At 39.6% G+C, this 23,941-nt stretch overlaps 2 protein-coding genes across 2 annotated transcripts; both read right to left on the minus strand.

The window, feature by feature from the left end:
* Nucleotides 1-1,100: 1,100 nt before the first annotated feature.
* LOC135625697 (agglutinin-like) lies at nucleotides 1,101-18,799 on the minus strand. Its single transcript, XM_065130785.1, has 5 exons — nucleotides 18,560-18,799; nucleotides 4,417-4,605; nucleotides 4,059-4,280; nucleotides 1,560-1,748; nucleotides 1,101-1,352 (listed from the first exon to the last, which is right to left on the minus strand). The coding sequence occupies exons 1-5, from the start codon at nucleotides 18,797-18,799 to the stop codon at nucleotides 1,101-1,103; spliced, it is 1,092 nt and encodes a 363-aa protein (XP_064986857.1).
* Nucleotides 18,800-19,937: 1,138 nt separating this feature from the next.
* Nucleotides 19,938-23,498, minus strand: LOC135625698 (agglutinin-like). The gene is made up of 4 exons (XM_065130786.1): nucleotides 23,259-23,498; nucleotides 22,901-23,122; nucleotides 20,397-20,585; nucleotides 19,938-20,189 (listed from the first exon to the last, which is right to left on the minus strand). Exons 1-4 carry the CDS (start codon nucleotides 23,496-23,498, stop codon nucleotides 19,938-19,940), a joined length of 903 nt encoding a protein of 300 aa, XP_064986858.1.
* Between the last annotated feature and the right edge of the window lie 443 nt (nucleotides 23,499-23,941).

Here is a 23,941-nt window from a genome sequence, read left to right on the forward strand (position 1 = left end):
AAATAATAGTTCTTCTCAACATAGAAGACTTGTATTCATCAATTGTGCGACTCTAATCTCCTTCAAACTATTCAAGGGTGGCAATTGTACATCTTAGAGAGCACGATTCTCCTATCATCTTTTTGGATATGATATATTAGGTTACATCGATGACTTTCTCAGTTGTTCACCAGAAAAAATCTAAATGCCTAGAGAAACTAGCCCAATAATAAATTATGATCATAAGTTATGGTTACGATAGGATCGTCTTATTCTATAAGCAATTCAAGCCTCAATCACTAGCTTCATAGCACCACTAATATCTTTGTACAATACTATAGTAGAAGCATTATCAAAGTTACAAATCACCCTCTTCAATCGCTCTTGCACGCGCATGCTAACTCTCGTATCGATTGTGAGAAAAACAACACAAGAGAGAAGTATTATTATTGCTTATATACAAAATATAAAAATTATTATAGATGACTTAGCTTTTATAAGTCATCCTCTAAATGATGAAGTTACTATTTATATTCTCAATGGCCTAAGAGACGAATATAAGAAACTGACATCAATAATTCATGTATGAGACTCACCTATGTCATTTAAAGAACTGTATAACAAATTGATTGATCATTAATAATATTTAAAAAGAGGAAAGAGGATGACATGACCAACTATCATAGCTCAATTCAATCAAAAATCTAAAAAAAAAAACAATCAAAGCAATAATGACATTAACAAAGAATCGAACAAGATGTCTTCTGGATACATGATAATACGTAGAGCCATCATCTTCTATTACACTATCAATTCTTCAATCATGGTGATAACTTTAACCCAAATAGCTAAGTAAATAACTTGTACTAAAACTATTAGCGGCTTTGGCACCTTAACAATCACAATATCGTCAAATAAGAGCCGTGGATTCCATCACGAAAGGCACACCAAGTAATGATAAGATATCAAAGTGGATTCGAGAACATTTCATTATTTATTGAAAGCAACACCGAACAACAAGGATAACAACGATGATGACAATCATGGCAAGAACCATAATAGTAATCGTTGCTTATTTATTACATCATTCCATAGATAGGAACACGAGCCAGTGCATACACTTAGTTAGGCAATGAGCAGTGAATCCCAATAGCGTCAATGGCTGTACCAGCTCGCCCAAAGAAGCCCAGAATCCTACTCCCCTCCTCTAAAGTAAGGGCGAAAGAAGAGCCAGTCTTGTTACCGACACTTATGGATGCACCCTTGTTAGTATCAAGAGTAAGCAACATCACAATTGCATGTCGCTGATAATTGGATAATGCATGAAAGTATCCGGAGATAGAAGTGAAGTACTCGTCCTCCTCAAGGATGATCTGCAAAAAAGGATCAAGGATTTAACGAGAAACAAACAATGGGAAAAAGAAAACTAATATTGCAATGTATTTTCAAGAGAAATTGGTTTGACTACCAAACGTGTTGCTAGAAAACATTCATCTGGTCGAACCAGTTTATATGGTTGGACAAAGACACGAAGTTGATAAGTGTGTATTTATATACACATAGATGTATAGATGATATACCTCCTTGGAAGCGCCGGTGGTGGTTCCACGTTTGTAGGTGTGGGAATTACCGTTAAGAATGTAGGTAATCTCCAACCCCACAATGTTATCTCCGTAATAGATTCGAAGTTTGGTAATGTGGTCGGCTTGTCCCATATCCCACACATTCCCTCCGTTGCCACCCCATGGCCCCACCTTCACCATTCTCCCCTGCGTGCATCAGAATAAACACCACATGTCATCCATCCATCTATGTTGTAGTATACGAGCAAGAGTAGTTGAAGAAGTCAGAAAAGGGATGGAATTTTGAAGACTAACAACGCCACTCACCATATTAGCAGCAACTGAGAATAATGAATGGACGCGCACACTCCCTTGGCGGCAGAAGATGCTATTGCAGGACTTGGTGCTGGGAAGGGCATCGGATGAGGGTATTTATAGCCCACCATTCTAGTTTGGATAAGTATGAGCTGATGTATACATCAAGGAAGAATTGCACCCCCCACCACCACCGTCCTAAAATCTCACGGAAACGTGAAACATGCATATTCCGTGCTCTTCCTTTTTTTTATTGCTTGCATGCAGTGTAATTAATTGTTTGCTAGGAACGAGATGCGAGGACTTCCGACGGAGTCGGTGAGTAAATATGATAATCTTGAACACGGTGGCCGGATGGTTGAGCCCAACAGCACCACTATCTCCTTCCATTGCCTCAGACGACGAGCTCCATCTGCATCTTGTCCTTGTGGATAACCTCCAATTATAAGGAAACATGGGTTTGGTGGTCGGCCGCCTCGTCTCCTTCCTTCAGATGAGAAAGGACGGGCTCCATTGTCCACGGCCTGCCTGCTTAGTGCTTAGAGCCTCTAACTTCTTCGTCTCGTCTCGTACTTGTCATGACAGACGCATGCCCATTATTGTCACCAAGGTGAGGTGTGGTTAGGAAAATTATCTATCAAGAATAATCAAATAAATTTGATTATTTCTTATTGACACCTCTAATATTGTTTTGAACATACAAATGCTAATCGATAAAGAATTGTTTTTAAATATAATTTTCAGTTACCTAAGGAATATGAATCATATTATTAAATGGCGAGGAGCCTGATCTCCTGACTTGATAATATGTTGGTTCACTCTAATGTGAACTTTATCATTTATTTCTATCATCATCACTAAAGTTTAAGATTTTTTCGAAGAAAAATAATTATAGACTCTAAAATAAAAATCAATCCTAGCAGAAGCAAGTATTGAAATAAAGAATTAGATATCATATCCAGGTAAAGAGAGTTACGCGCTCATGCATATAAAATCTAGTATATTTTGAAGATGTTAGATGACGAATCGAGTAAATATTTTGACTCTTTATAGCAAATATACCAAATCAAATCTCATCCTCGCCACTTACATTTGCAAAGAAAAAGAAAAAACATTGTGACAATGGCTGTATGAATGAGAAAGTATTGTTACAAGAGTTATGGGTTTTGTATTTGAATACAAGTTACATTAGCTTGTAGTGGCCCTAGAGAACTCAAAATGAGATCCTTTATGCTCACACGATTCGTTCCCCAACTTTTCTTTTCCATAAAATCATGACATGCATTTTGGCTAAGGACAGGGTTCGTAAACTTGAGAGATCTATTCAACATATAAGTTATATATAAATTGAATGGACAAAATCTTGTCAAGGATGGTTCAAACTAAATTGTGATGGTTCGTTTAATGGAATAGATGGCGGTTTAGGATATGTTTTGCATGATTTGCTCACCATATTATCTTTATTGGTGGTAGGTAAATATAATAAAAAGGCATTACGTCATATGAAGCGTAGTGGTGATCCAGGAGGGTAGGGTTTGAAAGCGGCTTCACGAAATGATGATATTTGGCGTATCGTCATAAAATCGAATTTTGAATTCATCGTACAAATTCAATGCAACTTCATCGTACCATGGATACTTCACAGTCCGGTCACTGACATTAAATATTTGTTACATAATTTCGAGGACTACAAGTTTATACATGTAATCAGGTGGCTATTCGGTTGGCCAATCACTCTGGAGTAATAAAATCTTCCTCATTTTAAAAGAAGGGAGTGACCCATGGAATATTTTGTGCTCGTTGATTGGATATCCGAGAATAAATAAGTATTAGACATTCTGAAAAATTATTATTATTTTTTATTTGGACAAAAAAAAGACTTACATTACCCAAATCAAATCATCAGGCATATCACAAGAACGGCTTCCACGATGATATATTGTTCATATTTACGCGAAATGACATAGGAATGCAACCACCGATTGGATTCAACTATCATCATGTCGTCAATTAGCGTACAATAACCTGTGGACCCGTAACATATTTCTTGTTTTATTCAAAGAAACACAACGACGACGACGACGACAATTTCTGCCACTTATTTATCGCCCCAACCAAGCAGATACATTGCAGCAGCCTAAGACACAGACACCATGGCGTGACGTGTGTTTAATTTGGTATAGTGCAGTAAACTCCGATTGCCTCGATGGCATCGATGGTAGAACCTTCACGTCCGAAGAAGCCTAGAATCTTACCCTCATCCTCTAGATTTAGGGAGAAATGACTGCCAATCGAATTGCCGGCGCTCACAGAATTGCCCTTGTTGGTCTCAAGGGTAAGTTGTGTTATGAAAACGTCTGTCGTCCACATCGTCTTGAAATGTCCAGAGATGAAAGTGAAGTATTCGTCCTCCTCTAGAGTAATCTATACAAGCAATCAAAGATGTAGTTAGACATAAACCACCAAAAAATAGTTAGGGAATTCGCTAGTATCCTAGGAATAATTAATTGTAACCTTTGATCAATAAATACTAAATGCATGTTTTCAGCTTTGACAGTACCTCTTTGTACTGGGGTGCATCACCTCCGACGTGGATGGTCTTCTTCTTGCCGTCGACGGTGAAGGTGAAGTCAAACGCGAATACGGCATCGTTGTAATGAATTTTGACGTTGCTAATGTGATCCGCCTGTCTCATATTCCAGGTTTTGCCGCCGTTGCCACCCCATGGTCCTTGCTGGAGCACGCCCGCCTGCAACCGCACCGGCCGCCAGCAACGAAACCACCACCAAATTAGTACCATATATAGCAACAAAAGATATATATACAGGCAGGCATGCAAGCATGGCCTGCCCCAAATTAACACACAAGAAAATCTATGAAGATTGCAAGAAATGGAATCAAGCATCGCACCATTATCCGACTTGTATGAACTACTTCTGCGGAAGATATTAGTATGTAATGCAGGTATGAATGCGCTTGAAGAAGAAGAGCAACGAGTGGGGGTACTTATAGCCCTGCAGCCCTGAGTTTGGATAAGTATGAGGAGGCAGTGGCCCTTTTGCTTCGATGCCTGCCAACAGATCTCGCGCGTAGGTAAGCAAACAAACGTGAGTTTGGTGCGCGAGAACTGATGGATACACACGTTAATGCGTCATCCCTCCCGCAGTACATCAAGACGTATAATCCAAAATGAGATCCTTCCTTCTCCCATGCATGAAACGTGAAACATGTTGTGTAGCAAAGATTACGTCTTCTCCTATATGAAACGTGAAACATGCGGAAACAAGTTACGAGGACTGCGAAGAGAGCCGGTGCATCGTACAGAAAACCTTATCTCTTTCCATTGCCTGAGAGGGCGACCTCGAACCTCCACATGCTGCGCATCTCGAGCCTCAAACCTCGACTTCTCCTTGCCGTTTTGCATATGGACATGGCACTTCCGAAAACAATTGAGACTCCGCGTCCCACAGATCGAGATGAGCAGATTATGTCATGCGAGGTAGGATTCGGTAACATGGTTGGATATACTAATTTTACATTAGATGAGATATGCATGCATATCCGACCAACTTACTTTCTCACAGTACAGTTTGGATGGGAATTCAACTGCGAAACTTAATCTTCCAAGCTGACCATGTGGCGTCCTTACAAAGCGGCGATTAAATATAGACCGAGCAATTTTCTATTTTTTCTGAGACTCGTGATATAATAATTTAATGGTTGATATTGAAGGTGTATCCTATCAAAACATAGATGAACCACTAAAGATATGTATAATTTATTAAAAAATAGATATTAATGTGTTATGTAACCAATAGCGAGCTGGGAAAAGCTTGTGAACGCTACATGGGAGGAGCACAAATTCTTCATCTCATTAACGACTCTTTTCCAACATATTCATTTGAAACATCACATTATCATCATCCTATTCCTATCCCGAAGAATTATCATATATGATGGGGAAGAAGTAAACTTATATCTGATAGAAGATATGAGAGAGGTACACGTGGAATAACATCCTTGCTTCCTTATATCCTCAATCGATCTATGATTTGAGGATAAATCATGAATTTGCGTAACTGATCTGATTACGTGATTTGAGCATTTGATCGACGGAAATCTCTTCCTCAATCACCTCAATGAATAAAATTCATCCCTTTCACAATATATTACTCTATTCTACGTGGTATCAAAGTACCTGTTGTCTCGAGCAAAACATTGACCTTCCTCATCGTCCGACGACTGTAATCCCTCTTCTCTACTGTTTTGCCACTACCAATTTTTTCTTCTGCTCGGCGATCCATCTCCTAAGCCTGATCTCTCACAATCTGTCGATTTCACTATTCTGTTTGACAATTCTTCTCAGACCGCAAAACTTGCTCGGTGACTTATTATATTTACTGTCATTGCTGCGACTTCAGTCGCCGAAGGCCACGCTCCCCTTGAACGATCCAACGTCTCCCCTCTATCACTTCCATTCGACCCGTCGCCAGCGACCCTATACTCTTCCTCAGATCTATTGCTGCTCCTCATCATAACTCCTCACTACCGCTGTGTTGGAGATGGAGGAGCAAGGAGAAACAGAATACTACGAGTAAAAAGAATCCTTTCGACTCAAGAAAACTGATGTAGTATTAAAAACAGGAGAATTGATAAGACACTTACATTTCTCTGCTTGCTATCTCAATCTCTCAATCTATATCTCAATGCCTTGTTACATGAACTACGGTCCTATTTATAGGACCTAATGACAACCACCCTAACTACTAGATCACGAGGTGGTTAATGAAACCACCATATAACTACTAGATCATGATTCAAGTGGTTATTGAAATCATCATGTAACCACTAGATCATGATAATAATCTAGATAGATAACTAGAATCAAATCTCAACACTCCCCCTTGATTCATAGATGCATGGAAGTGATTTGGTGAGGATATCCGCAACTTGTTCATCCGTTCCACAATACTTCATTGTGATGGCTCCACTTGCTTGAAGTACTCTTTAAAGCTCCTGCACAATCACTATCAGTGAAACCAAATAATTTGCATTTAAATTTTGTTTTGAACATCCATTTTAACCCAATCACTTTCTTTCTCCCAAGTTTCATTCTTCTCAGTTGACTTGATTTCCTCCTTCATTGCTTTTCTCCATTCCTCTTTTTTAACTGCTTCCTCAAAAGTTGTCGGACCTGAAATAAACAAAGCAAATATTGAGTTATAAATTTCTGTCAGTGATCTGAAATTTCTTGGAGGGGTTTCATCTGAGGAATCTGAATTTGAACTGCTATTGGGTGGCTGACGATGAATTTGTTGGAGCAGGATCTGTCACTTGATTCTGCGAAGTGTCTAGTTCTGCTGGAATCTGCATTTGTGTTTCACCTTTATTGGTCTCCCAATTCCAACTTGCCCTTTCATCAAACATAATATTTCTGTTAATAATAACTTTGCCACTAACAGGGTTATATAATCGATATGCTTTAGATTGTAAAGAATAACCAATTAAAATGTATTTCTCTGATTTTTCATCAAGCTTGTGATGATTTTGTGAATTCACCAAAGCATAAGCAATACAACCAAGAATAACACTTGGTTTCATACCATACCAAGCCTCAAAAGGAGTTCGATTCATAACAGCCTTTGTTGGTGAAATATTCAACAAATAAACTGCTGTTGCAACTGCTTCTACCCAAAACTGATTTGGAAGATGTTTTCCTTTAAGCAAACTTCTTGCCATTTCAACGACAGTCCGATTCTTTCGCTCAGCTACACCATTTTGCTCCGGTGTATATGGTGCTGTCAATTCTCTGTGGATACCATTTTCTTCACAAAAAGAACTAAACTCATTAGATAAAAATTCACCACCTCTATCTGTCTGAAGTGTCTTTATATATCTACCACTTTGTCTTTCTACAAGTGCCTTATGTTAGGATCGAGAGCACTAAGAGGGGGGGGTGAATTAGTGCAGCAGAAATCTTACAGCAATTTAAAACCGAAAGGTGCGTTCGTTCGATAAAATCTATTATGATGCAAAAGCCGATTCACAGTTTGTATTTAATCGCAGTTTGCGACTAAGCGCAGATTGCGTCCAAGTTCAGTTTACGTCTAAACTCAGTTTTACGTCTAAACACAGTTTTACGTCTAAACGCAGTTTTACGTCTAAACGCAGTTTTGCGTCTGAACGCAGTTTTACGTCTGAACTCAGTTTTACGTCTAAACGTAGTTTTACGTCTAAACACAGTTTTACGTCTAAACGCAGTTTTGCGTCTGAACGCAGTATTACGTCTAAACGCAGTTTTACGTCTAAACGCAGTTTTTCGTCTAAACGCAGTTTTACGTCTGAACGCAGTTTTACGTCTAAACACAGTTTTGCGTCTGAACGTAGTTTTACGTCTGAACGCAGTTTTACGTCTGAACGCAGTTTTACGTCTAAACGCAGTTTTGCGTCTAAACGTAGTTTTACGTCTAAATGCAGATACTGAACTTTGAAAAGCGTTTTATGAATGCGCAGAAAGCAGTTTGCAGTTATAAATGGAATCAATACGTTAACGTAAACTGCAATGTAAAGATCGTACGAAAACATCGATTTACGTCTTAGTGCAGATTCGGAAAGATCTGAACTTAGAGAATCGTTCGTAAAAGCGCAGAGGGCAATAGCTATGTAGGAGGTTTGCAGTAATGGTAAAGTGCTCAAAATAAACGCAAACCAGAGATTTAGAGTGGTTCGGTCAGCCTTGACCTACTCCACTTTTGGCTTCCTCCACTGATAAGGTTGCCGACGTCAACTGGAGGCCTTCCTTCAATAGGCGAAGGCCAACTGCCCTTTTATAGTTTCTCTCCTTTTGACAGGCTCAGGAGACAACCCTTACAGATCTTTTCTCTCCTCTCTTTACAACTCAAGACTTGAAGAACAGAAGAGAAGAGAACTTTTGGACTTTACACAAGTTTGAGCTCTTAGAATCACTGAAATGATCAAGAATTCGGTGTGGATCTGTATCTTTTCTGTGCTGAATGGGTGGGGTATTTATAGGCCCCAACCCAGTTCAATTTTGGAGCTCAAAACGATCAAATCCCGGAATTCCGGGATCAGGCGGTTGCACCTCTTGACTGGAGAGGTGGCACCGCCTGGTAGAGCTCGAAGACTGAGCTCAGGCGATTGCACCTCTCTGCCAGAGCTCGAAGATTAAGCTCGGTGGTTGCACCGCCTGGCAGAGCTCGAAGTCTGAGCTCGGTGGTTGCACCACCTGGCAAAGCTCGAAACTGAGCTCAGGCTGATGCACCTCTTTGCCAGAGCTCGAAGACTGAGCTCGGTGGTTGCACCGCCTGGCAGAGCTCGGTGGTTGCACCGCTTGGCAGAGCTCGAAGTCTGAGCTCGGTGGTTGTTCCGCCTGGCAGAGCTCGAAACTTGAGCTCTGGCGGTGCTACCTCTTGACAGAGGAGGTTGCACCGCCCAATCTCGCTTGGAGACTGAGCCCTGGGCGGTTGCACCTCTTGGCTGGGGCGGTTACACCGCCCAGTCTCGCTGGGAGACTTAGCCTGGGCGGTGCTACCTCCAACCCTGGCGGTGGCACCTCTTTCACTATTCCAGCTCACTTGGTTTGGCTCCAAACTTGGTCCAAACCAGTCCGAACTTGGGCCTAATTGGCCCCTACTTGGGTTATAGGATTAACACCTAATCCTAACCCTAATTAACGTGCTAACTATGAATTTAAAGACATTTTCTAAGCTATTACAAAGTCCGCAAGTCAAGACTTCTTCTGGCGAGCTTCCGGCAAACTTCCGGCGGTCTTCCGATGAACTCTCGGAAACCATTCTGCGGACTCCCGGCAAGCTCCTAGACTTCACGATTTGATCTTAGCAAGTTCCAACGAGCTTCGTCGGCAAGCTCCGATCTTTCTCGGCGAGCTCCGTGAACTTCCAACGAACCTTCCGGTGAGCTTCCGAAAAACCCTTCAGCAAGCTCCCAACTCATTCTCGGCTATTTCCGGTAGCATTCCCGACGAACCTTCGGACTTCCGTCGAACTCTCGAACTCGCAACAAATCCTTCGCGCTTGACTCCGACACTTTGTTTCGCTTTATGTCTTCATTGTTATCATAGTTAATCCTGCACAACAAAACAAAACTTCGATCGAGACAATTAATCCTAAGCAATTAACCAAGTTGTCCGACATGTCATTGGTCCCTCGACGCTTCGTCCGATTCTTTGGCGCATCGTCCTCTTCTGCAGCCTATTGCCCAATCGGCCAGTCGACTCCGCAACTCCGATATCCTTGGCACAATACCCGCTCTTCTTGGCCCGATGCCCGAGTCCACGGCCCGAAGCCTTCTGTCGATACGTTGACCGATCCACCGGCCCGACGTCCAATCTTCTGACATGTTCCTTCGGCACAACATGATTTTCCTGCTTTAATTGTCTCATCCTGCGTCACTCAAAACGCAGATTAAATCATAAATATATATCAAGTAGTTTCATCATCAAAATACGAGATTCAACAATGTCCCCCTTTTTGATGATGACAACCACTTGATGACGGAGTTAAACTTAACTCCCGGAGTTTAAACAAACTCCCCCTATCAATATGCCATATTGATAGAACCTTGAATTCAAACTGAATTCAAGTCTTTGCAATATTCATCATGAATGCTTGCAACACGTCAACATGAACATATGCATAAACTTATGCATCACATGTCATGTCATCAACATACTTCTCCCCCTTTGTCATCAACAAAAAGGAGAAGTATCACAATTAATCGTTTGTGTGTGATATTGGTTCAACTCATTGCATGAAAATCATAATATCAAGTTTTATTATCATGCAATCTTGGAGCTAGAAGATTTAGCAAGTGTTACATCATGCTTAGAACATTCATGCTATTAAGTTTTAGATATGCAAGTTTTATAGCATATAAGATAGCACTTTTTGGTAATGTTCAAGATAGCAAGTTCTACATCATGCAAGCTAGCAAATTAGAGATGTTCAAGAAGGCAACTCTTGCTTCTTGAAAATTTTGTTCACTTTGCTAGATGCGCAAGTTAGCATTTTTGCCTCTTGAGATAGGCAAGATAGCACATTTGCTTCTTTTAAGATAGCAACTTTTTGCTTCTCTTTAGACCAACAAGCTAGCAATTTTTACGATATACAAGTTTCACAATATATAAGCTAGCAAAAATTTCGAAAGCAAATGCAAGATAGCTTTCTTGTGTAAGCTCATGATTCTTGCTTCCTATTGCAATGTGTAAATTGCAAGTTTTGCTTCTTGAGATATTCAAGATAGTGATGTTCAAGAAGACAATTTTTCTTCTTGAAATAAGCAAGTTAGCAATCTTTGCTACTTAAGATAGGCAAGCTAGCAATCAAGTTTTTGCATCTTCTTGACTTGTACAAGCTAGCTATCTCCCCCTTTGTCATTGTAAAAAAGAAAGAGAGAATACAGTTTTGTAGTTCTCTTTTCCTTTTAGAACGATTTCAAAATCATGACAAATGATGAATAATCAAGTTATGAATGTCAAGACAATTTTTCATCATGAATATTTTATCATTGCATGCATCATTATCATAAGTTGACGTATTACATGCATGATATCATATCACCATTCATAATTACATTAATGTTTCATATCATGATGGTATCAATTTTGTCAAATTATATCCTACCATGCATGATCAAAACTTCTCCCCATTTTATCATTGAAAACAAGAAGAAAGTAGGGGGAAGAGCATAAAAGTGTTAAATATTTCAATCATTTCAAGGCATTTACATCATAGATCAAGTCATGATTCGTGATTCATCATAAAGCAAGTTAGTTTTCAATCATCACATAAGGCATTCAAGGAATTTTTGAAACATAGTAGAATGATTAATTTAAGCATACAATGTTTCAATCCAATTGCAAGATCAAGATTATGATTTAGATAAAACTTATTCAAATTAAATCATTAACTTGAAGTTCATAATCAAGTCATTAAAATTAATTTCGAGATTCATAAAATATCATGAAATCATTAATCTCGATCAAATGGGAAAAGCATTTTTTAAGAGATTCTTTTTCATCTAAGCATGCCTTAGTCTTTATATGCCAAATTAAGATAAGCATAAGGCAAAGAAATCTTGTATTATGAGATATATGGTATCAAGGCTCATGATTCATTTGAAAAGATATAGTACAAAGAGCAACTTGAAACATTCTTATCAAAGATCACATTTTAAAATATTCCAAGTTTCAAGATATCAATATGACACTTCATTGAAATGCATTTCATTTGAAGAAACCCTTTTTGATAAATGTAGGGAGCATAATGAACGATCTTGATTTATAAAGAGCTTCATGTTATAATTATCAAGATCATTATTATGATTATTCTCTTTAGCAAAGAATCACAAAAGCACTTTATTTTTGCATAAGAAATCTCATTGTATTATGATTTATAAATTCTTTTTCTGCACATGAATCATAGGAGATATGAATGTGAAACAAATCTTTGCAAGCAAAAACACTATCATTCATATTTCAAGATGGAATTTATAAGCAGGAATCATTTCATCAAATCTATTTTAGAAAAATATTTTTTATAAGTGTATGAGAAAATCTGATTGTTAGGATATCAATTGTTAAGTGAATCCGAAAATGAAATTAACATTTTCATATATTCAGACATGATTTTTGCTATAGATCTTGAAATTAAATCAAGAAGATCAAACAAGCTCATGATCATGGATAACTTAAAATCTCATGCATAAAATTGTTAATAACCATTTAATATTACATCTTTATGCATTACTTTAAATCAAACGTGATTTCATTCAACAATGTTAATCAAACATGATACACATTATTACTTCTTAACCATGATCAAAATCATTTTATTTGTTTATCATGCAATATTATCATTTTTTAAATTATCAGCATGATCATAATTTTTGTATTTTTATTTTTAAACATGTAATTTTCAAGAAAATTAATTCTAAACTAAAAAAGAAAATATATCATGAAAGCATCAAGTAATTTCAAAATAAATTAGGGGGATTTCGATTACCTCATCATTGTAGGCTGTTAAGGCGTAGTTTGCCGCCTTGCTTTTGTTGACTTTCTCTTCTTCGGAGGAGCTCGATTCATCCCAATTTTTGTTCTTCTTCTTGCGTTTAAAGCAAGTAGTTCGATTATTTTTGCTTTTTAATTTTCGTTTCATTTGTAGTTTAAGTTCACCATCACTTGAGCTTATGCTCGAGTGGTCTTCAAATGTTCTATGTCCCAAATCCTTCCTGTTCTTTGGAAGGTTATTGTGTTCAACATGTTCATCATGTGCATTGTGCACCATTTCATATGTCATCAATGAACCAATTAGTTCTTCAAGTGGTAAGTTGTTTAGATTTTTAACTTCTTGTATTGCAGTTACTTTTGAATCCCACTTTTTAGAAAGAGAACGCAAAATTTTGTTTACGAGTTCAAAATCCGAAAAACATTTTCCAAGAGCTCTTAAACTATTGACGACATCCGTGAAACGGGTGTACATGTCGCCTATAGTCTCGCTTGGTTGCATTTGAAAAAGCTCGAAATCATGCAATAAAAAGTTAACTTTCGAGTCTTTGACTCTACTAGTTCCCTCGTGCGTGATTTCAAGTGTTCGCCAAATGTCAAAAGCCGTTTCGCACGTGGAAATCCGATTGAACTCATTTTTGTCCAAAGCGCAAAATAAGGCATTCATAGCCTTTGCGTTTAAAGAAAAATACTTCTTTTCCAAATCCGACCATTCGTTCATCGGTTTAGAGGGAAGTTGAAAACCGTTTTCAACGATATTCCATAAATCCAGATTTGGAGAAATCAAGAAAACTCTCATTCGAGTTTTCCAATAAGTGTAGTCCAATCCGTTAAAGAACGGTGGACGAAAGACCGACAAGCCCTCTTGAAGAGCCATTTCTCTCGGGTGTAAATCCGAAATGAGAAATAACCCGCTCTGATACCAATTGTTAGGATCGAGAGCACTAAGAGGGGGGGGTGAATTAGTGCAGCAGAAATCTTACAGCAATTTAAAACCGAAAGGTGCGTTCGTTCGATAAAATCTATTATGATGCAAAAGCCGATTCACAGTTTGTATTTAATCGCAGTTTGTGACTAAGCGCAGATTGCGTCCAAGTTCAGTTTACGTCTAAACTCAGTTTTACGTCTAAACACAGTTTTACGTCTAAACGCAGTTTTACGTCTAAACGCAGTTTTACGTCTAAACACAGTTTTGCGTCTGAACGCAGTTTTACGTCTAAACTCAGTTTTACGTCTAAACGCAGTTTTACGTCTAAACGCAGTTTTACGTCTAAACGCAGTTTTGCGTCTGAATGCAGTATTACGTCTAAACGCAGTTCTACGTCTAAACGCAGTTTTACGTCTAAACGCAGTTTTGCGTCTGAACGCAGTTTTACGTCTAAACGCAGTTTTACGTCTAAACGCAGTTTTGCGTCTAAACGTAGTTTTACGTCTAAACGCAGATACTGAACTTTGAAAAGCGTTTTATGAATGCGCAGAAAGCAGTTTGCAGTTATAAATGGAATCAATACGTTAACGTAAACTACAATGTAAAGATCGTACGAAAACACCGATTTACGTCTTAATGCAGATTCTGAAAGATCTGAACTTAGAGAATCGTTCGTAAAAGCGCAGAGGGCAGTAGCTATGTAGGAGGTTTGCAGTAATGGTAAAGTGCTCAAAATAAACGCAAACCAGAGATTTAGAGTGGTTCGGTCAGCCTTGACCTACTCCACTTTTGGCTTCCTCCACTAATGAGGTTGCCGACGTCAACTAGAGGCCTTCCTTCAATAGGCGAAGGCCAACTGCCCTTTTACAGTTTCTCTCCTTTTGACAGGCTCAGGAGACAACCCTTACAGATCCTTTCTCTCCTCTCTTTACAACTCAAGACTTGAAGAACAGAAGAGAAGAGAACTTTTGGACTTTACACAAGTTTGAGCTCTTAGAATCACTGAAAAGATCAAGAATTCGGTGTGGATCTGTATCTTTTCTGTGCTGAATGGGTGGGGTATTTATAGGCCCCAACCCAGTTCAATTTTGGAGCTCAAAACGATCAAATCCCGGAATTCCGGGATCAGGCAGTTGCACCTCTTGACTGGAGAGGTGGCACCGCTTGGCAGAGCTCGAAGACTAAGCTCAGGCGATTGCACCTCTCTGCCAGAGCTCGAAGACTGAGCTCGGTGGTTGCACCGCTTGGCAGAGCTCGAAGACTGAGCTCGGTGGTTGCACCGCCTGGCAGAGCTCGAAGTCTGAGCTCGGTGGTTGCATCACCTGGCAGAGCTCGAAACTGAGCTCAGGCTGATGCACCTCTCTGCCAGAACTCGAAGATTGAGCTCGGTGGTTGCACCGCCTGGCAGAGCTCGAAGACTGAGCTCGGTGGTTGCACCGCCTGGCAGAGCTCGAAGTCTGAGCTCGGTGGTTGCTCCGCCTGGCAGAGCTCGAAACTTGAGCTCTGGCGGTGCTACCTCTTGACAGAGGAGGTTGCACCGCCCAGTCTCGCTTGGAGACTGAGCCCTGGGCGGTTGCACCTCTTGGCTGGGGCGGTTGCACCGCCCAGTCTCGCTGGGAGACTTAGCCTGGGCGGTGCTACCTCCAACCCTGGCGTTGGCACCTCTTTCACTATTCCAGCTCACTTGGTTTGGCTCCAAACTTGGTCCAAACCAGTCCGAACTTGGGCCTAATTGGCCCCTACTTGGGTTATAGGATTAACACCTAATCCTAACCCTAATTAACGTGCTACCTATGAATTTAAAGACATTTTCTAAGCTATTACAAAGTCCGCAAGTCAAGACTTCTTCTGGCGAGCTTCCGGCAAACTTCCGGCGGTCTTCTGATGAACTCTCGGAAACCATTCTGCGGACTCCCGGCAAGCTCCTAGACTTCACGATTTGATCTTAGCGAGTTCCAACGAGCTTCGTCGGCAAGCTCCGATCTTTTTCGGCGAGCTCCGTGAACTTCCAACGAACCTTCCGGTGAGCTTCCGAAAAACCCTTCGGCAAGCTCCCAACTCATTCTCGGCTAGTTCCGGTAGCATTCCCGACGAACCTTCGGACTTCCGTCGAACTCTCGAACTCGCAACAAATCCTTCGCGCTTGACTCCGACACTTTGTTTCGCTTTATGTCTTCATTGTTATCATAGTTAATCCTGCACAACAAAACAAAACTTTGATCGAGACAATTAATCCTAAGCAATTAACCAAGTTGTCCGACATGTCATTGGTCCCTCGACGCTTCGTCCGATTCTTTGGCGCATCGTCCTCTTCTGCAGCCTATTGCCCAATCGGCCAGTCGACTCCGCAACTCCGATATCCTTGGCACAATACCCGCTCTTCTTGGCCCGATGCCCGAGTCCACGGCCCGAAGCCTTCTGTCGATACGTTGACCGATCCACCGGCCCGACGTCCAATCTTCTGACATGTTCCTTCGGCACAACATGATTTTCCTGCTTTGATTGTCTCATCCTGATCGAAGCATCCTGCGTCACTCAAAACGCAGATTAAATCATAAACATATATCAAGTAGTTTCATCATCAAAATACGAGATTCAACACCTTGAATTTTCGAAAATTATCAAATGTTTCAGATTTCAATTTCAAAAAATATACCCAACTCATGCGACTATAATCATCCGTCAACAATAAAAAATATTGACTTCCACCAAATGATTTTGTATTCATAGGTCCACATAAGTCAGCATGAACTAATTCAAGACAATTAGATGCTCTCCATGCTTTTCCAATAGGAAATGATTTTCTACTTTGTTTGCCATAAATACAACCTTCACATACATCAAGTGTATTAATCTTAGGCAATCCAAAAACCATTCCTTTTTGACTTAACAACCTTAAACCTTTAATGTTAAGGTGTCCATATCTTAAATGCCATAAACTAGACTCATTCTTTTGAGTTGTGATAAGCACATGTCTTTCAATATTTGACACATCAAGTGGAAACATCTTGTTTTGTGTCATGCAAACATTTACTATAATCAAACCAGATTTCTTATCTCTAATAGTGCATGAACCATCATCAAATATTACTGAATACCCATCATTTACTAATTGTCCAACACTCAACAAATTATGTGATAAAGTAGGAACAAAGAAAACATTATCAAGGTATTTTACCTTCCTTTGATTTGTCTTCACCTCAATTGTTCCTTTCCCTTCCACTTGGATTTGCTTATTATCTCCAAGTCTAACATTCAACTTGTGAGTCTCATCAATATCTCTAAATATTGATTTTATGCCTGACATATGATTAGAACATCCACTATCCAAAAACCAAATATCATTTGAGATGTTATGAATTTGTGAATGAGTCATAAACAACTTACTATTTTCTTCATTTTTCTCCACATAGCTTGCTTGCTTTTCTCTTTTCCAGCAATCTGCCTTCATGTGACCAAACTTTTTACAATAGTGACATTGAATTCCACTTTTGTAATTTTGATCATAATTTGATTGCCCTTGTTCATCAAAGTGTCCTCTTCCTCTTCCATTTCCTCTACCACGAAATCCTCCTCTGCCACGTCCTCTTCCTGTTGATTTTTTGTCTTCTTTTGAGGTAGAAGACTCCCCCTTAACCAGAAATGCTTTTTCTTCACTTTTTTCAAGTGACCTGTTCAACCTTACTTCATGTGCTTCCAAGGAACCCATTAGTTCATCAAATGAATAAGTAGATAAATCTTTTGATTCCTCAATTGCGGCAACAACATGATCAAATTTCGGAGTTAAACTTCTCAAAACTTTTGCAACAATTATATGATCAGGAAGATGTTCACCATAAGATTTCATTTGACTAACAATTTCAGTCACTCGAGAAAGAAAATCTTGCACCGATTCATTGCTTTTCATGAACAAAATTTCAAACTCACGACGGAAGGTTTGAAGTTTTACTGTAATCACCCTTGATGAGCCTTGAAATTCATTTTGAAGTATCAACCAGGCTTGCTTTGAGGTTGTCGCTGTTGCAATTCTTGAGAAGATCGTCTCATGTACAGCTTGTTGAATGAAGAACAATGCCTTTGAGTCCTTCTTTCTATTCTCCCTCAGCCTGATTTCGTCATCTGGATATGCATATCCATTCTCTATTAAGTCCCAAAGGTCTTGAGACTTGAATAGAGTCTTCATCTTGATACTCCAAAATTCATAACTTTTGCCCGAGAAGATTGGGATAAGGGGTTGAGACACGGAATTGCCGTTAAAAGCCATAATGCCCAGTTCAGATTGAAACTAGGCTCTGATACTACAAATGTTGGAGATGGAGGAGCAAGGAGAAACAGAATACTACGATACGAGTAAGAAGAATCATTTCGACTCAAGAAAACTGATGTAGTATTAAAAACAGGAGAATTGATAAGACACTTACAAGATACCAAATACACACAGATTCTCTATCTTTCTCTGCTTGCTATCTCAATCTCTCAATCTATATCTCGATGCCTTGCTACATGAACTACGGTCCTATTTATAGGACCTAATGACAACCACCCTAACTACTAGATCACGAGGTGGTTAATGAAACCACCTTATAACTACTAGATTATGATTCAAGTGGTTATTGAAATCATCATGTAACCACTAGATCATGATAATAATCTAGATAGATAACTAGAATCAAATCTCAACACGCTGCTCCTCCTCCTTCGGCAGCTACAATCCTCTGGTCATTACTAGACCTCCATTGAGTTCTTCAATAACGTCGAGAAGAAGCAGGTTGCACGGTAGGAGGCTGAGCGCTCCAAATTCCTTATTGCTCGTGCCAGTAGGAGAGACACGTCGCCATCATCCAACTCTCCTAGGACGTCATGTTCGCCAACGTTGTCGAGAAGAAGCAGGTTGCACAGTAGGAGGTCGAGCGCTCCAAATCCCCCGTCGCCTCGATTCATCCTTAGGGCAGATTTGAGTGTTTCCATCATCGTCATATGCTTGGCTTGTCACATCAGCAGCGACGAATCCGCAACCATATGCTCCTGTGCCCGCGACCTCCTCGCTCGATATTCGCTAAATTAGTTCATATTCTAAGCATGTCTTTTTCATCTACATATGACGCTCCAATTATTCTTTCCTCGAGAAACAATAGTTCTCCTCAACATACAATACTTATATTCATCAATGCTGCAACTCTAATCCACTTCAAACTATTCAAAAGCGGCAATTATACATCTCGGCAAGCACAATTCTCTGATCTTCTTTTTTGATATGAACTATTAGGTTACATCGACGGCTCTCTCAAATATTCATCAGAAAAAATCTAAATACCTAGAGAACCCATCCCAATAACAGATCCTGATTAGTGGCTACGAAAAGAACGTCTTATTCTATAAGCAATTCAAGCCTCAATCACTAGCTTCAAAGTACCATTAATATCTTTGTATAATACTACGTTAGAAGCATTGTCAAAGTTACACATTCTCAATGGCATAGGAGACGAATATAAGAAACCGACATCAATAATTCATGTATGAGACTCACCGATGTCATTTAAAGAACTGTATGATAAGTCGATTGATCATTAATAATATTTGAAAAGAGAAAAGAGGATGACATGACCAACTATCATAGCTCAATTCAATCAAAAATCTAAAAGAAAAAGCAATCAAAGCAATAATGACATCAACAAAGGATCGAACAAGATGTCTTCTGGATACATGGTAATACGTAGAGCCATCATCTTCTATTACACTATCAATCCTTCAATCATGGTGATAACTTTAATCCCAATAGCTTTGTAAATAACTTGTACTAAAACTCTTAGCAGCTTTGGCACCTTAACGATCACAATCAATAGAAGGTCACCTGCTAGCTCTTTGACAAAATTGGGCATACATAGGAAGTGATTATCGTCAAATAAGAGCCGTGGATTCCATCACGAAAGGCACACCAAGTAATGATAAGATATCAAAGTGGATTCGAGAACATTTCATTATTTATTGAAAGCAACACCGAATGACAAGGATAACAACGATGATGACAATCATGGCAAGAACCATAATAGTAATCGTTGCTTATTTATTACATCATTCCATAGATAGGAACACGAGCCAGTGAATACACTTAGTTAGGCAATGAGCAGTGAATCCCAATAGCGTCAATGGCTGTACCAGCTCGCCCAAAGAAGCCCAGAATCCTACTCCCCTCCTCTAAAGTAAGGGCGAAGGAAGAGCCAGTCTTGTTACCAACACTTATGGATGCACCCTTGTTGGTATCAAGAGTAAGCAACATCACAATTGCATGTCGCTGATAATTGGATAATGCATGAAAGTATCCGGAGATAGAAGTGAAGTACTCGTCCTCCTCAAGGATGATCTGCAAAAAAGGATCAAGGATTTAACGAGAAACAAACAATGGGAAAAAGAAAACTAATATTGCAATGTATTTTCAAGAGAAATTGGTTTGACTACCAAACGTGTTGCTAGAAAACATTCATCTGGTCGAACCAGTTTATATGGTTGGACAAAGACACGAAGTTGATAAGTGTGTATTTATATACACATAGATGTATAGATGATATACCTCCTTGGAAGCGCCGGTGGTGGTTCCACGTTTGTAGGTGTGGGAATTACCGTTAAGAATGTAGGTAATCTCCAACCCCACAATGTTATCTCCGTAATAGATTCGAAGTTTGGTAATGTGGTCGGCTTGTCCCATATCCCACACATTCCCTCCGTTGCCACCCCATGGCCCCACCTTCACCATTCTCCCCTGCGTGCATCAGAATAAACACCACATGTCATCCATCCATCTATGTTGTAGTATACGAGCAAGTGTAGTTGAAGAAGTCAGAAAAGGGATGGAATTTTGAAGACTAACAACGCCACTCACCATATTAGCAGCAACCGAGAATAATGAATGGACGCGCACACTCCCTTGGCGGCAGAAGATGCTATTGCAGGACTTGGTGCTGGGAAGGGCATCGGATGAGGGTATTTATAGCCCACCATTCTAGTTTGGATAAGTATGAGCTGATGTATACATCAAGGAAGAATTGCACCCCTCACCACCACCGTCCAAAAATCTCACGGAAACGTGAAACATGCATATTCCGTGCTCTTCCTTTTTTTTATTGCTTGCATGCAGTGTAATTAATTGTTTGCTAGGAACGAGATGCGAGGACTTCCGACGGAGTCGGTGAGTAAATATGATAATCTTGAACACGGTGGCCGGATGGTTGAGCCCAACAGCACCACTATCTCCTTCCATTGCCTCAGACGACGAGCTCCATCTGCATCTTGTCCTTGTGGATAACCTCCAATTATAAGGAAACATGGATTTGGTGGTCGGCCGCCTCGTCTCCTTCCTTCAGATGAGAAAGGACGGGCTCCATTGTCCACGGCCTGCCTGCTTAGTGCTTAGAGCCTCTAACTTCTTCGTCTCGACTCGTACTTGTCATGACAGAAGCATGCCCATTATTGTCACCAAGGTGAGGTGTGGTTAGGAAAATTATCTATCAAGAATAATCAAATAAATTTGATTATTTCTTATTGACACCTCTAATATTGTTTTGAACATACAAATGCTAATCGATAAAGAATTGTTTTTAAATATAATTTTCAGTTACCTAAGGAATATGAATCCTATTATTAAATGGCGAGGAGCCTGATCTCCTGACTTGATAATATGTTGGTTCACTCTAATGTGAACTTTATCATTTATTTCTATCATCATCACTAAAGTTTAAGATTTTTTCGAAGAAAAATAATTATAGACTCTAAAATAAAAATCAATCCTAGCAGAAGCAAGTATTGAAATAAAGTATTAGATGTCATATCCAGGTAAAGAGAGTTACGCGCTCATGCGTATAAAATCTAGTATATTTTGAAGATGTTAGATGACGAACCGAGTAAATATTTTGACTCTTTATAGCAAATATACCAAATCAAATCTCATCCTCACCACTTACATTTGCAAAGAAAAAGAAAAAACATTGTGACAATGGCTGTATGGATGAGAAAGTATTGTTACAAGAGTTATGGGTTTTGTATTTGAATACAGGTTACATTAGCTTGTAGTGGCCCTAGAGAACTCAAAATGAGATCCTTTATGCTCACACCACTCGTTCCCCAACTTTTCTTTTCCATAAAATCATGACATGCATTTTGGCTAATGACAGGGTTCATAAACTTGAGAGATCTATTCAACATATAAGTTACATATAAATTGAATGGACAAAATCTTGTCGAGGATGGTTCAAACTAAATTGTGAATTGTGATGGTTCGTTTAATGAAATAGATGGCGATATGTTTTGCATGATTTGCTCGCCATATTATCTTTATTGGTGGTAGGTAAATATAATAAAAAGGCATTACGTCATATGAAGCGTCGTGGTGATCTAGGAGGGTTTGAATGCGATTTCACGAAATCATGATTTTTGGCGTATCATCATAAAATCAAATTTTGAATTCATCGGACAAATTCAATGCAACTTTATTGTACCATGGACACTTCACGGTCACTGACATTAAATATTTGTTACATAATTTCGAAGACTACGAGTTTATACATGTACATAAGAAGCAATCCAGGTGGCTATTCGGTTGGCCAATCACTCTGGAGTAATAAAATCTTCCTCATTTTAAAAGAAGGGAGTGACCCATGGAATATTTTGTGCTCGTTGATTGGATATCCGAGAATAAATAAGTATTAGACATTCTGAAAAATTATTATTATTTTTTATTTGGACAAAAAAAAGACTTACATTACCCAAATCAAATCATCAGGCATATCACAAGAACGGCTTCCACGATGATATATTGTTCATATTTACTCGAAGAAATGACATAGGAATGCAACCACCGATTGGATTCAACTATCATCATGTCGTCAATTAGCGTACAATAACCAGTGGACCCGTAACATATTTCTTGTTTTATTCAAAGAAACACAACGACGACGACGACGACAATTTCTGCCACTTATTTATCGCCCCAACCAAGCATATACATTGCAGCAGCCTAAGACACAGACACCATTGCGTGACGTGTGTTTAATTTGGTATAGTGCAGTAAACTCCGATTGCCTCGATGGCATCGATGGTAGAACCTTCACGTCCGAAGAAGCCTAGAATCTTACCCTCATCCTCTAGATTTAGGGAGAAATGACTGCCAATCGAATTGCCGGCGCTCACAGAATTGCCCTTGTTGGTCTCAAGGGTAAGTTGTGTTATGAAAACGTCTGTCGTCCACATCGTCTTGAAATATCCAGAGATGAAAGTGAAGTATTCGTCCTCCTCTAGAGTAATCTATACAAGCAATCAAAGATGTAGTTAGACATAAACCACCAAAAAATAGTTAGGGAATTCGCTAGTATCCTAGGAATAATTAATTGTAACCTTTGATCAATAAATACTAAATGCATGTTTTCAGCTTTGACAGTACCTCTTTGTACTGGGGTGCATCACCTCCGACGTGGATGGTCTTCTTCTTGCCGTCGACGGTGAAGGTGAAGTCAAACGCGAATACGGCATCGTTGTAATGAATTTTGACGTTGCTAATGTGATCCGCCTGTCTCATATTCCAGGTTTTGCCGCCGTTGCCACCCCATGGTCCTTGCTGGAGCACGCCCGCCTGCAACCGCACCGGCCGCCAGCAACGAAACCACCACCAAATTAGTACCATATATAGCAACAAAAGATATATATACAGGCAGGCATGCAAGCATGGCCTACCCCAAATTAACACACAAGAAAATCTATGAAGATTGCAAGAAATGGAATCAAGCATCGCACCATTATCCGACTTGTATGAACTACTTCTGCGGAAGATATTAGTATGTAATGCAGGTATGAATGCGCTTGAAGAAGAAGAGCAACGAGTGGGGGTACTTATAGCCCTGCAGCCCTGAGTTTGGATAAGTATGAGGAGGCAGTGGCCCATTTGCTTCGATGCCTGCCAACAGATCTCGCGCGTAGGTAAGCAAACAAACGTGAGTTTGGTGCGCGAGAACTGATGGATACACACGTTAATGCGTCATCCCTCCCGCAGTACATCAAGACATATAATCCAAAATGAGATCCTTCCTTCTCCCATGCATGAAACGTGAAACATGTTGTGTAGCAAAG

This window comes from Musa acuminata, chromosome BXJ2-10 (assembly GCF_036884655.1).
Source record: "Musa acuminata AAA Group cultivar baxijiao chromosome BXJ2-10, Cavendish_Baxijiao_AAA, whole genome shotgun sequence".
Taxonomy (NCBI): domain Eukaryota; kingdom Viridiplantae; phylum Streptophyta; class Magnoliopsida; order Zingiberales; family Musaceae; genus Musa; species Musa acuminata.

Excerpts from the sequence above, each read along its gene's own strand:
- LOC135625698 (XM_065130786.1), bottom strand. The coding sequence starts at position 23,498 with ATGGTACTAATTTGGTGGTGGTTTCGTTGCTGGCGGCCGGTGCGGTTG. Across the intron at positions 20,586-22,900 it reads CTACCATCGATGCCATCGAG|GGGAGAATGGTGAAGGTGGG; the intron begins GCAATCGGAGTT and ends TGATGCACGCAG. Across the intron at positions 20,190-20,396 it reads CCACCGGCGCTTCCAAGGAG|ATCATCCTTGAGGAGGACGA; the intron begins GTATATCATCTA and ends CCTTTTTTGCAG.
- LOC135625697 (XM_065130785.1), bottom strand. The coding sequence starts at position 18,799 with ATGATGGAAACACTCAAATCTGCCCTAAGGATGAATCGAGGCGACGGG. Across the intron at positions 1,749-4,058 it reads CTACCATCGATGCCATCGAG|GGGAGAATGGTGAAGGTGGG; the intron begins GCAATCGGAGTT and ends TGATGCACGCAG. Across the intron at positions 1,353-1,559 it reads CCACCGGCGCTTCCAAGGAG|ATCATCCTTGAGGAGGACGA; the intron begins GTATATCATCTA and ends CCTTTTTTGCAG.